General features: G+C 39.4%; 1 protein-coding gene across 1 annotated transcript in view; it reads right to left on the reverse strand.

Annotated features, from left to right (window-relative positions):
* Positions 1-9300: 9300 nt before the first annotated feature.
* The window catches only part of LOC134751291 (uncharacterized), a 53649-nt gene continuing 47389 nt past the window's right edge, over positions 9301-15560 (reverse strand). The window contains exons 9-16 of the mRNA XM_063686675.1: positions 14714-14835; positions 14356-14493; positions 14073-14235; positions 13815-13939; positions 12714-12871; positions 10815-10945; positions 10573-10716; positions 9301-9983 (exon numbers count right to left, since the gene is read on the reverse strand). Coding sequence (XP_063542745.1) covers positions 9898-9983; positions 10573-10716; positions 10815-10945; positions 12714-12871; positions 13815-13939; positions 14073-14235; positions 14356-14493; positions 14714-14835 — 1067 coding nt within the window. The 3' untranslated portion in view covers positions 9301-9897. The remainder of the gene's footprint in view (positions 9984-10572; positions 10717-10814; positions 10946-12713; positions 12872-13814; positions 13940-14072; positions 14236-14355; positions 14494-14713; positions 14836-15560) is intronic.

Here is a 15560-nt window from a genome sequence, read left to right on the forward strand (position 1 = left end):
CGGGTTTAGTTTATATATCCACGACAGCCGCTTGCCGTTGACTTATCAAATGCTTTCGACACTGTCGACCATGAAATTCTCCTTGCCCTACTTGAGCACCCCAACGTGTCGTGCCTTAAATTGGTTCTCGGCGTGTCTTTGTGGATGTAAGCAAGTAGTGTTTTTGTAGTCTTAGTTCATAATTATTCTTTATTTCCCACATTTTTGGCAGAGAAAGCTCAAAAATGTGAGAGGTCGTGCCGCTCACGCATTGGCCTCCACAGTCACCAAACCCGCTGTCTAAATAGCAATGCATAAATCATCTGCAATAGACGAAAAGGCCTAAGGATGATTCTTTATTTCGAAGCACTAAGACATATGTGTTAGTTATAAGTGTGCTTAAAAGCTACGTTAGTTTACATACAAATTTACACATTCTTAAATGGGGGCGCTGAGTGCTACCTGTTTGATTTGTCCAATCCAGTAAATAAGGATTGGGCAGTCATATATTATTAAATAGGGTCCCGTTTTTACCCTTTGGGAACTTGGTGTACATCCAACCTAAAACGAGGAGAGATATACCTACATAGTAAAGGCAAAGGACAGGTAGGTCCCATTACTGATAACTACGTCCAATTACTAACTCGGAGACGTACGGACGACTATAACTCACATTAGGTGCTTCGCCAAGGACGATATATCAGTGCTGGTACGGTGTTGTGGTAAAAGCACCTATTCCTAAAAATAGAAAATTGAGATTTGAGAATGGAAAATCCTGATGAATTAGGATTTTGTTTTAGAAATTCGGTATCTGTTCTAGATGTACAAATATGTATGCAAGGGTGCTAAGCATTTCGTGGCACTTTTTCTTTTTTATGTTTCTCTGTTTTGTATAATTCTCCATTTGTGTGTGCTAACGAATAAATTATTTCTATTCTATTATATTCTAAGCTAATAGTTTAATTCAATTCAATTAGTTTATTAACTTTTCACCTCAGCAGCTCGAACAAGCCTACTTTCGTTACTCCCTGGAGTGAGGAAAGTGCGGCTTTCCTCACTCCTTTTTACATCAGGTATTTTTGAGTCCCTCGCTACGCTCAAGAATGTAACTTAGAATCACGAGCGAAGCGAGTGATTCAATATCTTTCGCTTTCTCGAGATTCAAAATAAACACTCGCAAGAAAAACCAACTTTCCTCTCTTGTTGCACAAATTCTAACTATTTCAAGACAACAAGTGATCTCATTTAAAATGAGATTACACTCTTAACAAAATGAGTCATGTCGTACAGCCTGGTGACAGACAGACGGACAGACAGGCGGACGGACAGCAGTCTTCAGCAGTCTACTAAAAGCAGAATAAAATAAATATTTAAGTGGGGCCATACAACAAACGTGATTTTTTTGCCGTTTTTTTGCGTAATGGTACGGAACCCTTCGTGCGCGAGTCCGACTCGCACTTGGCCGGTTTTTATCCTTTGGGTACGGAACTCTAAAAAGCATCCATTAATAAATACCATAGAGTAACTTATACTAGAGCGGTACTGTCATAGTAAATTTTGTAACCCCAGTAAATTCACTGCCATCTGTCGACACACATTAAAACTAAAAATGAAGGTTTATAAAAATACGATAAAATGTCTTAAAATATGGATAAATGATTTTTTTTATTTGCATTAATTAGTTTTATGATTTTGACCCATGTTCTTTCACTGATATGCGTTAAAATTGTTAAATAACAAACGAAACCGTCAACGCCATCTATACGACAGTAGGCCAAAGCTAGTAGCGCCCTCTGAACGAGAATCAAATTTTCTTGATTTTCGAGGCACGTTTTTTCCTTAGACTGTATCCATCTATTACGGAGTTATATCTATCTTTGTAAATAGCTAAAAACTAAGAAATTATTTAGCAATTAATTTTCAAAACAATATCAACTACCTACTGGATTATATATTTTATTTAGGTTTTACTATAAGTAGGTATGTATGAACATGCTCGGTTTTAAAAATTGCTCAAATAGAATTAAGGTCTTTTGTTTGTGACAACTCGGTGGGTATCTAAGTACACTCGACAAGGGCCATGAAACCGTGTCAAAATGACAAATAGTTAGACTCCATACTTGCTCCATACGATTTGATTTATGGCGATACTGTGTCATAGCCCAGGTAGCAAAATGACGTCAGCGATGTCATAATGACGTAATAATGACGTAATTATGGCGTCATAATGACGTCACTGACGTCATAATGACGTATAAATGCTGTTAGGGAGGCCTAGTTCAATATTTCGGGGGTCACCTACACAAGTACACATAACTCATTTATCACGATTTCTGCGTTCGTCATTTTAAATAAAACGTCTGAACTGAAGTTTTCTCGTTTTGAGACTAACGGCGCGATTCGGGAAATGAATTAGAGATTCACTATGAAATAGTAAAGATATGTGACGTCCCACGACAAAAGGTACCTTATGGCGGCTGGCGTTTACGTCGCAAATATTAATTGGAGCGGCGTTAATAATAGCGTAAGCGCCAACAGCCATAAGGTACCTTTACCCGTGGGACGTCACATATCTTTACTATTTCATATCTAGTGAATCTCTAATTCATTTCCCGAATCGCGCCGTAAGTTTTCTTGTAAATTGAACTAAAAAAACATGTTGTAAGAGAAAAAGTGGACAATCGCTTCTCCGTTAAAACGTCACCGGTCGACCATTTTCCTCTTTACTAAACTTTAGTCTTACTCAAATTCCACATAATTTCTTAAGTTAGTATCCCTTTATTAAAGATTTCCTCCAAAATTTAATCGTAAAATTGAAAAGTTTCTTAACTTATAATTTCTTCATCCTTTACAGTGTTTTAGCGTTTATGGAGACATCAAAGTGAAATTGCTGAAATACTTTAGTTGAAGTTCGGAAGTCGACAGCCCTAAGAGCGTTTTCACATTGTCGGATGGATCCGATATCGGATGTAGGATCCCACATCCGCGTAGTAAGGCCGCGGGGGCGCCCGGGCGCCATCTTTAGCGGTCACGCACACTGCAACAAGCATTATGCCTGCACATACGCACACAAACAAATCGACGCTGGAAAGGAGAAATGGGATAAGCGACAATTTTAGAGATATTGAGTTATATCAATCGTTGGAATCGCCAGTTTTTTCTGCATCGAATGGATTAGGTTTCGTACCTATCTGACGACTTTTGTGTCGCTTATCCAGTCGGTGATTCAGAGAAAAGTGGAGCTTAAATGAAACGGTATTCCTCCACATAATGAACCTTAGAGTTTTTTACTTATTTCACTTATTTGCCAGTACAGTTTAATCTTCACTTGGATAATTTTGCCTTATGATAATTAGGAGGAGGGTATATTCATTCAAATATCTTGGGCACTTGTTCACTGACGATTTGCGTGACGACGCGGACATTGAACGCGAACGTAGGGCATTAGCTATTAGGGCTAATATGGTCGCCCGTAGGTTCAGCAGGTGTACAGCGCAAGTTAAAATAACACATTTTCGAGCGTACTGTACTTCGCTGTACGCCTGCAGCCTGTGGACGAGGTACACGCAGCGTTCTATGAATGCCATGCGTGTACAGTACAACGACGCGTTCAGGGTACTGTTGCGGCTGCCGCGATTCTGCAGCGCGTCGGGCATGTTCGCCGACGCGCATGTGGATGGTTCCCACTCGACGCTGCGCAAGCGCTGCGCCGCGACGCTCCGAAGGGTGCGCGACAGCCGCCACAGTCTCCTGGCCGTCGTGGCAGGGAGATGGGACAGTGCACTTATTAGGCACTGGACCTCCCAACATCTTAGTTTAGGTACTAACATAGTAATTTAAGTATATTTGTAACTAACAAAATATGGATTGTATTATCGTCCGAATTAAATTTTTTTTATTTTTTTTTTTATTTTTTTTATAATTTAACCTTTCACTGTTGGTTAGATTTTTTTACCTGCCCTAATAATACACCTAATAGATGACGGGGGGCTCCGACATGGCTGACTTTATCGGAGGCGCCTTTCCGATATCGGATGTCAGAAGGCGCCTACGAGAAAACCAGCTACAGAGTGCCATTGGCATTATTAAGTCCGCCTTTTTGCGTTATTTATCGTTTTAGTGTTCCGTACCCAAAGGGTAAAAAGGGACCCTATTACTAAGACTCCACTGTCCGTCTGTCTGTCTGTCTATCTGTCTGTCACCAGGCTGTATCTCATGAACCGTGATAGCTAGACAGTTGAAATGTTCACAGATGATGTATTTCTGTTGCCGCTATAACAACAAATACTAAAATACGGAACCCTCGGTGGGAGAGTCCGACTCGCACTTGTCAACTTGTCTGGTTTTTTTTTGCTGTTGTTCTGTTCCGTGAGCCATAGATGGGCATATTTTTATTTGATTGATGTTTTTTTTTTCGATAAAATGTGGTGGAAAGATAGTTTCCTGTTCTGTACTGTAGCCGCCGTGCAGGTCTCGACGACAAATAAAGAGACTTCGATTTGAAGTAAACGTGTAATAACATAGGTGCTGGTTACGAGGTACAGTTGACGTAAACGGTTAAAGGTGTAGAAGTGGTGGTAATAGTATGGAGGCTGATGCGAAAGTGATTTAGCTAATTTTGAATGGTAAAATGTAGTCTAAATTTAGGTGCCTCTAATTGGCCGCGATACAGGTTATGTGGAGCGCTCCTATTGGTGCATTTAAATAAGCATCCGCATAGTAAGCGAGCCCGACGGCTGCGTTTAGCTACTGCAGTACAAATAAGGAGGTTGCGTTCGCAACATGTACAATATAAGCACAATTTCAAAGTGTCCTAAAAAATCCTTCCACTGAGTTACGAAAAAGTAGGATGTTTCGTAACCATAACGGGTAACCAATTCAAACATTTGTTATTCGTTATAAACATTTTAATATAAAACTCAAACATGAAAATGCAACTAAAGCAATCTAATAACAATTCAATTCTTTATCCATAATTCAATTCTTAAGCCTAATATTTTACAATTAACGAATCGTCATAAAACTTTATACAATAATATTTATATTATTAACAATATGAAAACTGTTTATAAATTATTATTCACAACTGTGATGTCACAAATTAACAATTATATGAATATTCAGTTTTATAAAGGACTAAAGATTTAGTTTTTTGTATAAATATTTAATATGTGACAATATTAAACAAATCGATCTTACCCCACGTTAAATGGCGATATGCATAATATATAAATACATAGAAAACATCCATAACTCAGTACCGTCAAACGGGGTAAATAGGGATGATTGGGATAAAAAAATATATAGGACATTCTTACACAAATTGACTAAGTCCCAAGGTAAGCTCAAGAAGGCTTGTGTTGTTTGTACTCAGACAACGATATATAAATTATAATACTTATACAAATACTTATAAATACATAGAAACGTCCATGACTCAGGAACAAATATCTGTGCTCATGATCAAACAAATAAATGCCCTTACCGGGATTCGAACCCAGGACCATCGGCTTCGCAGGCAGGGTCACTACCCACTAGGCCAGACCGGTCGTCAAAGAATAGGGACAAAACGTAAAATGTGATTTACTTGACAATTCCTTAATAACTACCCACCCAAATTGTATCATACATAATGTTAATATCATTTTCAATCGAATTATACAATTTTGTGGGTATTTTTTAAGAAATTGTCAGGTAAATCACATTTTAAGTTTTGTCCCTATTCACCCCCGCCATCCCTATTCACCCCGGTTTTCGGTATTTCAAAAATGTTTGACGCCATTGTCTGTCTGTGTGTCTGCGGCATCGTAGCTCTCAAACGGATAAATCGATTTCTATGCGGTTTTTTTACGTGAAAGCGAATTTCCTTGCGGTGCTTCTTAGATGTTTGATAAAAATTGATCCAGCAGTTTAAAGTATCAGCTTTTTCCAAAATAATGCATAGTATTTCTGGTATAAAATGGATTTTTTGGTACATAAGGTTTTTTTTTAATGTAATAGTTTATTAATTCAATGATAACACTTTATGTACCTATGGGCGTAGTAGCTAGAGGATATGGCGCCCGGGGCAGTCACCAAATTTGCGCCCCCTGACGACTGACAAAAGTTTCCCTGCTGCTGCCTTTTGCCCATTTTGGCGCCCCCCTTGGATGGCGCCCGGGGCACTTCCCCCCCTCTGCCCTGCCCCCCCCCCTCTAGTTACGCCACTGTATGTACCTACAACTTATTAATAAAATTAAGAATCTAAATCTGATTATGACGCTATAAAATTGACTTAGGGTAAGTTTCCAACCTCTTGAAGGTCAAATAACTTTGAATTGGACCCAGGACACTCGTTTCAAACATAAAATGTGGTATGTTCTATAAAAAGGGACAGCGCGCGCTGGTAAGCTACCTTGCGTGCCACACCGACTCGCGAAGTCAGGAAGGCTCACACGTCATGGGTCGCAAGATCTATAACCACCTCCCGGGTGAAATCATCGCTGCACTTAGTGCAGCAATATTTAAAGCTAAACTTAAAAAATGGCTTATAGAACAGGCGTTCTATGACCATAAAGAATTATTTTTTTGCAATAGTACCTTAAACTAAGAATGTTATTTACAATTGTATTTACATTAATGACATGTAATTATTTATTACCAATAAAATATATGAATATGAATTATTATCGATGGCGCTTACGCCATTATTAACGATGCTCTGATATAAATACAATGCCGCGCGACGCCGTGCAGCGTAAGCGCCATCTACAATAAGGTCCCTTTTCATAAAAAATGCCCCAAATATGTAATGTTTCTTTGACAAATTCTTTGACAAATCTTTATAATAAACCGGTAAAGGTACTACTTGAATTTCAAATTCGTCAATGAAAAAAGCTATTATTATCTTTTTTATTTTTATTTATTTAAAAGGTCTGCCAACAGCGGTTACAATAAATTATACATCGTTAGGTTACGTTGTTACATTCGATTCTTAAGCTTATTGCAATTTTACATAACAATCCATAACTCCCGCGGGAACAATATAGGCATTTGTCCTTCAGTACACCTGCATGAAATACGAACTTTTTAGAGCGTGTGATGAAATAGTAGATTGTGTCACAAGGGAGCAAAATGACATATTTACGGCGAGGGCGTACAATGGAATCCTAAACGAAGCGAAGGATTCTATAATAGAATCCCGAGAGTAGCGCGGGATTCGAAAGTAGAATCCTGAGCGTAGTGAGGGATTCAAGTGTTTAACGCCCAAGATGGATATAATTTTGCTACCATGTGACACATATTGCTTTTCACATCACCTATGAGGTAATTATAATGTTTAAAAATATTGTTTAAGCTAAAAAAATAATACGCAATAAAATGTAAAAATAGTGTCCTAGAACTGAAAAGTGTTACTTTGATCCCTCCTAGCAGGGAAGAAAAGTGCAACTTTGATACCTCCTAGCAGGGAAGAAAAAGCTCCTTTCCGAATTGGTGATGTGAAAAGTAATTAAAGGTGACATTCGGATAATTTGGACTGTTGAGGGGTTAATACGGGCGACGTCACTGTTAATTTCCTTGATTTAGTGATGTTCGTTGCCTCATATCTGCCGCGAATAGTAAAATAGACGATATTGTGGAACTCAAATCTGACAGATACACAAATACTGTTTGTCAAAATACTGCTTGTCAAAACACTGTTTGTCAAAACACTGCTTCTCAAAACACTGTTTTCAAAACACTGTTTGTGTAAAACAGTTTGTGGCGTCTCCTCTGTCACTCACGTCATGCCACAATGTTCTAATAGATGGCGTTAGCGAGCTAGAACGCAATTAGTTAGAAATCTACATCGCGCTTACGGAGTTTCAAAAGTCAGTTGCTATATACTTATACATCTTCCCAGGTAGCAAAATGACGTCAGCGATGTCATAATGACGTAATAATGACGTAATTATGGCGTCACAATGACGTCGCTGACGTCATAATGACGTATAAATGCTGTTAGGGTTCTGACACAACACCCGCCTGGAGTTGAGAGTACTCTCTCTAGATCTTCTCACTACTTTCCATAAGTTAAATAACGCATAAAGACTTTTCTTATTTACAGCACTCGTAACTTCTACAAATCGAAACGAATTAATTTTTCCGTGCACATTTTTGAATATTGAATTAAAAATCCCTAAGGCATATTTTATAAAGCACCTAAAAAAAAACTTTTTTTGTTTAGAAATATTTTCAAAATAATGTTACTTCAAAATTAATGCATTTTTTACATAGTAAAATATTCTAGTGTTTGGATTAGTTTAAACTTGGTTCTTATTAATTCTAGAAAGTGTATTGTCCAACAATTACTACATTTTTGGCACACCGAAGTTCTTATTTCACCATCGCGACAACAGATTATTTTCTGTGCAATAATCCACCGACACCGACAAGGCTCTTAAGAGTTATGATGATGATGAATATCTGCACAACGAAGCGTGCAAAATATATATGACACGCTCTTTAATGGCTCTGAAACTAAGATTGTGTAGTGATTTTTTTATTGATACTTTCGGAAAGTTTCGAAAAAGCCTCGGCTCATAAAGACTCAAAATCTTTGGCACGAAGTCTTGTGAAATAATAAAAAAGCGGACAAGTGCGAGTCGGACTCGCCCACCGAGGGTTCCGTACTTTTAAGTATTTGTTGTTGTAGCGGCAACAGAAATACATCATCTGTGAAAATTTCAACTGTATAGTTGTCACGGTTCATCAGATAGGTACAGCCTGGTGACGGACAGACAGACGGACAGACGGACAGCGGAGTCTTAGTAATAGGGCCCCGTTTTTACCCTTTGGGTACGGAACCCAAAAAAACAGTTATTTTTAGTCCTTATCAATCCCATCACTAAATGGACAAACAAAGTCCAATAAAATGCCACAAAAACGTGCCGGTGCCAAAGAATAGTGGCGTTGGTGAAATAAGAAACTAAACAAGCTTTAAACCAAGCATTCAAGCAGACACAAGTCTAGACCCGAAGAATATTAAAGCCTAGAAGGCTGGCAACCGTAGTGAAGTCTTTTTGTGTCATTCTGACATAGTTTCTGTACATTGCAGTATCACAGAGTCCTTCTAAGCTTATAGCTGACAGACAGGATGTGAAAGGGCCATTATTAACCGTCATTTTTTATAGGAACTAGCGACCCGCCCGGCTTCGCACGTGTTACACAAAACCTTAACAAATTAAACACCTAAACCCGCATGCCTCAAGAATCACTCTATAATCAATAAGTGAAAACCGCTTGAAAATCCGTTCAGTAGTTTTTGAGTATACCGCGAACGTACATACACACCACCATCTGAATATGTCGCCTTGAAGAAGTCGTCATGTATGGGTTTAATATAAAAATGATTAATAAAAATAATGTCAAACACAAACAGACAGACGCGGGAGACTTTATTTTACATAGTGTAGTGATGTTTACGGTGGATGTTTATTCCCACACTCGAACATTAAAAGTCAGTGCAACGTTAACTTGGTCTGACTATAGTCGTGTTTTTGGCTCCACTTTTAACAGGTATGCTTTAGTTGTCTAGGCTTTAATATTCTCAGTCTAGAACCTCATCGAATGCTATCTATTTGGCTCCACATCAGCTTTAACCACCATTCTCTTCCTATAGTCTGTTTCACAGAAACACCTCTGCGGATACACTTTGTCCACGGACGACCCGAGATTCCTTGGCAGTGTCTTGGCTTTCTTGTAATAGTCACTTTTTAAACAATAGTCATAAATCAACTTTGGTCCTTCGTCGAAGTACTGACTATAATAACCGTCGTAATCTTCAAATGATACGCTTTTCGTGTGGTTGTAGTGGGAGCCCTCGGGGCGGTGCCGCGGGGGCAGCACCCAGGAGGGGGGTGGGGTCGGGGCCCAAGGCGGGGGCCCCGAGGGTCATCCTCAGCGAATCGGCTTGGAGACGATGATGACGTCAGGGGCTGAGCGGGTGGTTTCCGAGCTCATGGGGCGACGGTCGAATTTCTTTTCTGTGGGATTTGAAAAACGTTATAATGAAGACTTGGATGAATGTATGCAGTTGTAATTATCATGAGATTTGATTTATGTCATTAACGCGATTAAATTTCATTATTTGACCTTTCTTCCGACGTTTCAGCCAGGTTGAACTAGATGTGGTCACGGGAGACCTAATACGCACAATTAAATTTATACGCGTAAGAACCGTTTATGTGTACAAAGCGCGAGTATTTAACGTGTTATATCATGAGATTTAGGTAAGAAAAGCAGCAAAATTACGGATGGGAGGACCAAGAAATGCTACATTTTTATTCTGACTTGTTCTGAATGTCAGATCAGTGATCGCCTTGTTTAGATTTTTTTCTTTTAAACCTACTATTTTAGACCATTATTACCAAGCGTGAATATGACTGCTGCAGTGGGTGAATACCTGATTTTATACGTGTTGGCGGGCTGATAGACGTGTTTGTACCTTAAGAGGAAGGCAATAAGACTCACGACTTGCGGCGTGACCTACCCCAGCAGTTCTACAGTTATTTCCGAGGTGTTGGCGGGCTGATATACGAGTTCGTACCTTAAGAGGAAGGCAATAAGACTCACGTTTGATAGACTCCTGCGGGGTGACCTGCCTAAGCAGTTCTATAGTTATCTCTGAAGTGTTAGCGGGCGCGGGTGAAGGCCGGACGACGGTGGCGCCCGAGTAGCCGAACGTCGAGAACCCACGGCTGTTCGACGAGTTGGTTCCTACAAGACAGAAAAATGATTATAAAATGAAAATAGTGGCAGAGGCCGGATACGAAAGATATAAGGAGTGAAGACTCCTGATATCCCTTCAAACTTACCATCAGAACTAGGAGCGGTATCCACTTGGAATAAACTTTCTCTCGTCTGACATCCAGACTCCTTGGTGTCAGGAGCTCCGACTGACACGTCTCTGTTTTCCTTCCTTTCTTCCTCCTTGGAACCTTTACTCCTGAAAAAGTCGATAAAAAGAAGACATAATAAGCATATTGCCAAGTCTAGAAAGTGTATACAAACGGTAGGACCTAAAGTTTATAACAAAATCGCGCTAGAGCTGAAACAAATAACTAGCGACCTATGTTTTTATAAAAAACTCAAATCTAAATAGGCGTCTGATGCATACGACACAGTCGATGCCTTTTACGAGAACTAGCACTGTACTAAGTGGGTAAAACTTATTATTATTATCGAAAAATATATTTAAAAAAAAACTGGTTCGCTGGCTCAGCCTTACCTCTTGAACTATGTAAATATTTATAATTAATAAGACTTAAAACTAAGTATTTAGCATGTACCTGACTTGTAAAATTGTATTTTATGAATAAAGTATTGAATTGAATTGAATTACACGTCTAAATTGGTAATAAAGACAAAATGGTAAATTCATGCTGTTTTTTTAACAAGACCATTTTATTCACTTTTATTACACATTTATAAACATTTTATAGTTTAAAAGAATATTTTGAATATTAATTGGAATGTAATTAATTTGTAAATATCTTTGCATGTTATTTTAAGTTTAGTTCATAAGTTACTTAAGTATTGCATACCCGAAATGGGTAACTGTTGAAACAAATTGAAATTGTATCATGATTACCACCTACAAATGTACACAGTACTGCAATAAATCATTCTTATTCTTATTCTTATTACCCAACAATGCAACGGAATGGTTATGTATTTATTTGGGATGGCTTTCCTTTCATAAATGTGTGGTATATTACATACCATAGACGAATGAGCGTTATATTTAGTTAAAAAGCTGTTCATTGGTATCCGGCGTCGAAATGTCCGTCCCAAATATCATGGGCATCTTTACATCGGGAACGACTGGGTTGTTTATCCTCGTAAGACCTACCATATAAAGTTTTTTAATTTTTAATTTGAACCTTATTCTATAAGTAAATTCTAACGAATTTCGTTTGTTTTACAACGCAGTGAAACAAAAGAAATGCTACTCTATTTGTTTCATCAAAAGGTTCAAATTAGATTACAATGAATATAATAAATCATTTATTTTCGTGATAAACCTTACATACTAGCATTAAGTAAGTAAGTAAGTAAATATTCTTTATTGCACCAAAATTATACATTTTACATACATGTAAAACTACAAAGAAATATTTAAAGAAAAAATAGAACCAGGTAACAACCGGCGGTCTTATCGCTAAAAAGCGATCTCTTCCAGACAACCTTTGGGTAGCAGGAAATGTAGAACTCATACAAAAATCAACAGGTAGTGCAAAGAGCTAAATATGGAGACTATTAAACACAAACACACATACTACAATTACTACTTATACATATAAGTATTAAAACAAAACCTAACACACAAATAAATATACAATACAATATATATATATATATATATATATAATATATTTATACAAGCATATATACAATATATAAAATGGCAACTTAAGGCAGAGATAGAAAGTATAGTTTTAGCTGATTTTTGAAAGTTTGAATGATTTTTGATTACAAGGAAAATTAAAAAAACATTTGCAGTGTTTACAATATGTACATTTTAATGTACATTTAGCCTTACGAGGTTATGTAAAATTTTAGTTGTAGTAATTTCTTATTTCAAGGTTTTTAAAGATTTCCCTGTGTGACTCTTCTTTGTTATTGGTATCGCTCCGCCTCGTCCTCTAGCTTCAGTAGAGTGTTAGAAACGGGTACGCCCTCTCAGTCGTAGAGGTCCAGAAGAAGGTATTTACCTCAGTGACTCTTCTTTTTTACTGGTATCGCTCCGCCTCGGTCTCCCCTTGTACTCTATCCTGATGTCCTCGGCTGGGACGGGGACGCTCTCCGGCCAGTCGTGGTGGTGGTCCAGGGAGGTGTCGCGGTGGAGAAAGTCGGATTCGATGCTGCTTGACTGGAAGAAATGGAGACATGATTTTTTTTGAAGCCTTTGCTTTGAAGGGTGTCCTTGCCATTAAAATCAATTAGTACCATTGAAAATCCGCAACATGGCGAAGGCTAAATAAAACTCTTATCAGGGTACACTGTAGACATACAGAGGTATATCTACATGTTTTGATTCCCATCAATCCATCAATCAAACTTTAATTATATTTAAAGCTTCTAAAGTAAAATCGAATTAGCGTTGCCTCGTCAGCGTCACATTTCGGTCAGATCCCCAATTCTAACCCTTTTCAACACACATAGCCTCATATTGAATCTTATGTCAAAGATAGAAGGTCGCTTTTCCAATAACTTTAACATGAGGAAAATAATTCTATGGCGACGTTTATCCCTTTTTGAAATAAGATGACCTTTTCACGCTATAGGATCTAATGAGAAATATTTTTGGTTACATTTATGCCCCGTTTCAAAAACATCCTATTTGTGGTTTGACATGCCGTTTGCATTTAATGGATTCGAATAAGGGTTTTCAATATATCAGCGCAATTTACAGCCAAACAGGCTTGAAATTTATGTTTGAATGAAGTCGGCGTCTGGCAAGCTCGGCCTAATTTCACCTTCCCATACAAACGGAATTTCGTTCTCATTTTAATACTACGTGTTGGATTGTAATGAAACATCTACTCACTTTCCGTTTGTTCCTCTGCTGCTTGTACATCTCGTTGGTGTGGTTTTCGCGCTCCAGGCTGGCACGGGGCTCAGGGTCTAAGAGGTTTGTATCCAGGGTCAGCAGGGTCTCCGCTAGCTTGTCATCGACTTACTTTCCGTTTGTTCCTCTGCTGCTTGTAGATCTCGTTGGTGTGGTTCTCGCGCTCCAGGCTGGCGCGGGGCTCAGGGTCTAAGAGGTTTGGATCCAGGATCAGTATGGTCCCGCTAGCTTATCATCTACATACTTTCCGTTTGTTCCTCTGCTGCTTGTACATCTCGTTGGTGTGGTTCTCGCGCTCCAGGCTGGCGCGGGGCTCAGGGTCCAAGAGGTTTGGATCCAGGGTCAATAGGGTCTCCGCTAGCTTGTCATCTACTTACTTTCCGTTTGTTTCTCTGCTGCTTGTACATCTCGTTGGTGTGGTTCTCGCGCTCCAGGCTGGCGCGGGGCTCAGGGTCTAAGAGGTTTGGATCCAGGATCAGTATGGTCCCGCTAGCTTATCATCTACATACTTTCCGTTTGTTCCTCTGCTGCTTGTACATCTCGTTGGTGTGGTTCTCGCGCTCCAGGCTGGCGCGGGGCTCAGGGTCTAAGAGGTTTGGATCCAGGGTCAGTTGGGTCTCCGCTAGCTTGTCTAGTCTGTCTTCACAGGATTTAGCTAGGTGCTCCTAAGAAAAAAAATAGTTTACAGTAAAAAATAGTAGGTATAAAATAATGGTACAAAAATTTCAGTAACCAGGAACAAATATTCGTAAAATGAATTTAGTTCGAATGCCACCGGCGCTCACTTTGATGTACTTGTGGTCCTGATGCAGCTTCCGGATGCACTTGAAGAGGAACACCAGGCTCATCCCGGACAGGATCAGGGAGAAGATCACCAGGATCACCAGGATGTGGGGCTCCTTTACCAGGGACTGCGCCGCTTCCTGAAAGCATGGTATTTTATACACAATCATGGCCATTTCAGATTCTTCATCTAATATGTATTTTAAGTTATACAACATTTCCGTGAGGCACAAATAATGTATATGTTTAACACCTCTGGTGTTGCAGGCGTCTATAGGCTACGGAGACTGCTTACCATCAGGCGGGACGTATGCTTGTTTGCCACCGATATAGTATAAAAAAAGGAACTTTTGATGTTACCTTGCAGCTCTCAGGGTCTTCGTCCGACTTGAGCCTGCAGTCGGCGATGCCGTTGCACCCTAGACTTGAGTCGATGCACGTACCATCTTGGCAGTCCAGCTCCGTCGTGCCATCACATGACTCTGTCAACAAGTGGATTAAAATCGAATATTGTGTTGTGTATCGACCCGGTGACATCCCTAGTGCGCAAAACGTTCAAGTTAATAAACAAGACCAAGTGCGGGTAGTTCGAAAAACTCGCGCGCCTAGATGTTGATGTCAACTTGAGCCAGTCTTCTCCGAGACCAAGGGGACAACGCCGTCCTCGAAACGTCGGAGGTGAATTTAAAACTTACTTTACGCGATTAAGTGCCAGTTGCACCGCACTTGACAGACTGATCAACGTCAACCGGCGCGCCGCGGCGGTTTACTATGAAACTTTCCATACAATAAAATTTAGCCAATTTATTTTTGCCTTAAGTATAACTACTTGCCCAGTGACTTAATGCGTACTGTTGTGACGCCGGTGCCTAAAAACAAGACTGGTGATTTATCCAGCCTTAAAAACTATAGGCCAATATCTCTTGGTACCGTAGTCGGTAAGATCTTGGAGAGATTGTTGCAGCCCGAACTGATGAGGAATGTTAAAGTAAGTGATGCACAATTTGGTTTTCGGCCCCAACTCTCGACAGATTCCGCCATATTTTCGCTTAAACACTGTGTAAACTATTACACCCAAAGAGGCACATCGGTGTACGCGTGCTTCCTGGACCTAAGCAGGGCTTTCGACCTGGTTAATTATAACCTACTTTGGAAGAAACTGCTTGGGTCTGGGGTAGCGTCGGATGTCGTGAGTCTGTTGAGATTT

The sequence above is a fragment of the Cydia strobilella genome, chromosome 21 (assembly GCF_947568885.1).
Source record: "Cydia strobilella chromosome 21, ilCydStro3.1, whole genome shotgun sequence".
NCBI classification, from domain to species: Eukaryota; Metazoa; Arthropoda; class Insecta; order Lepidoptera; family Tortricidae; genus Cydia; species Cydia strobilella.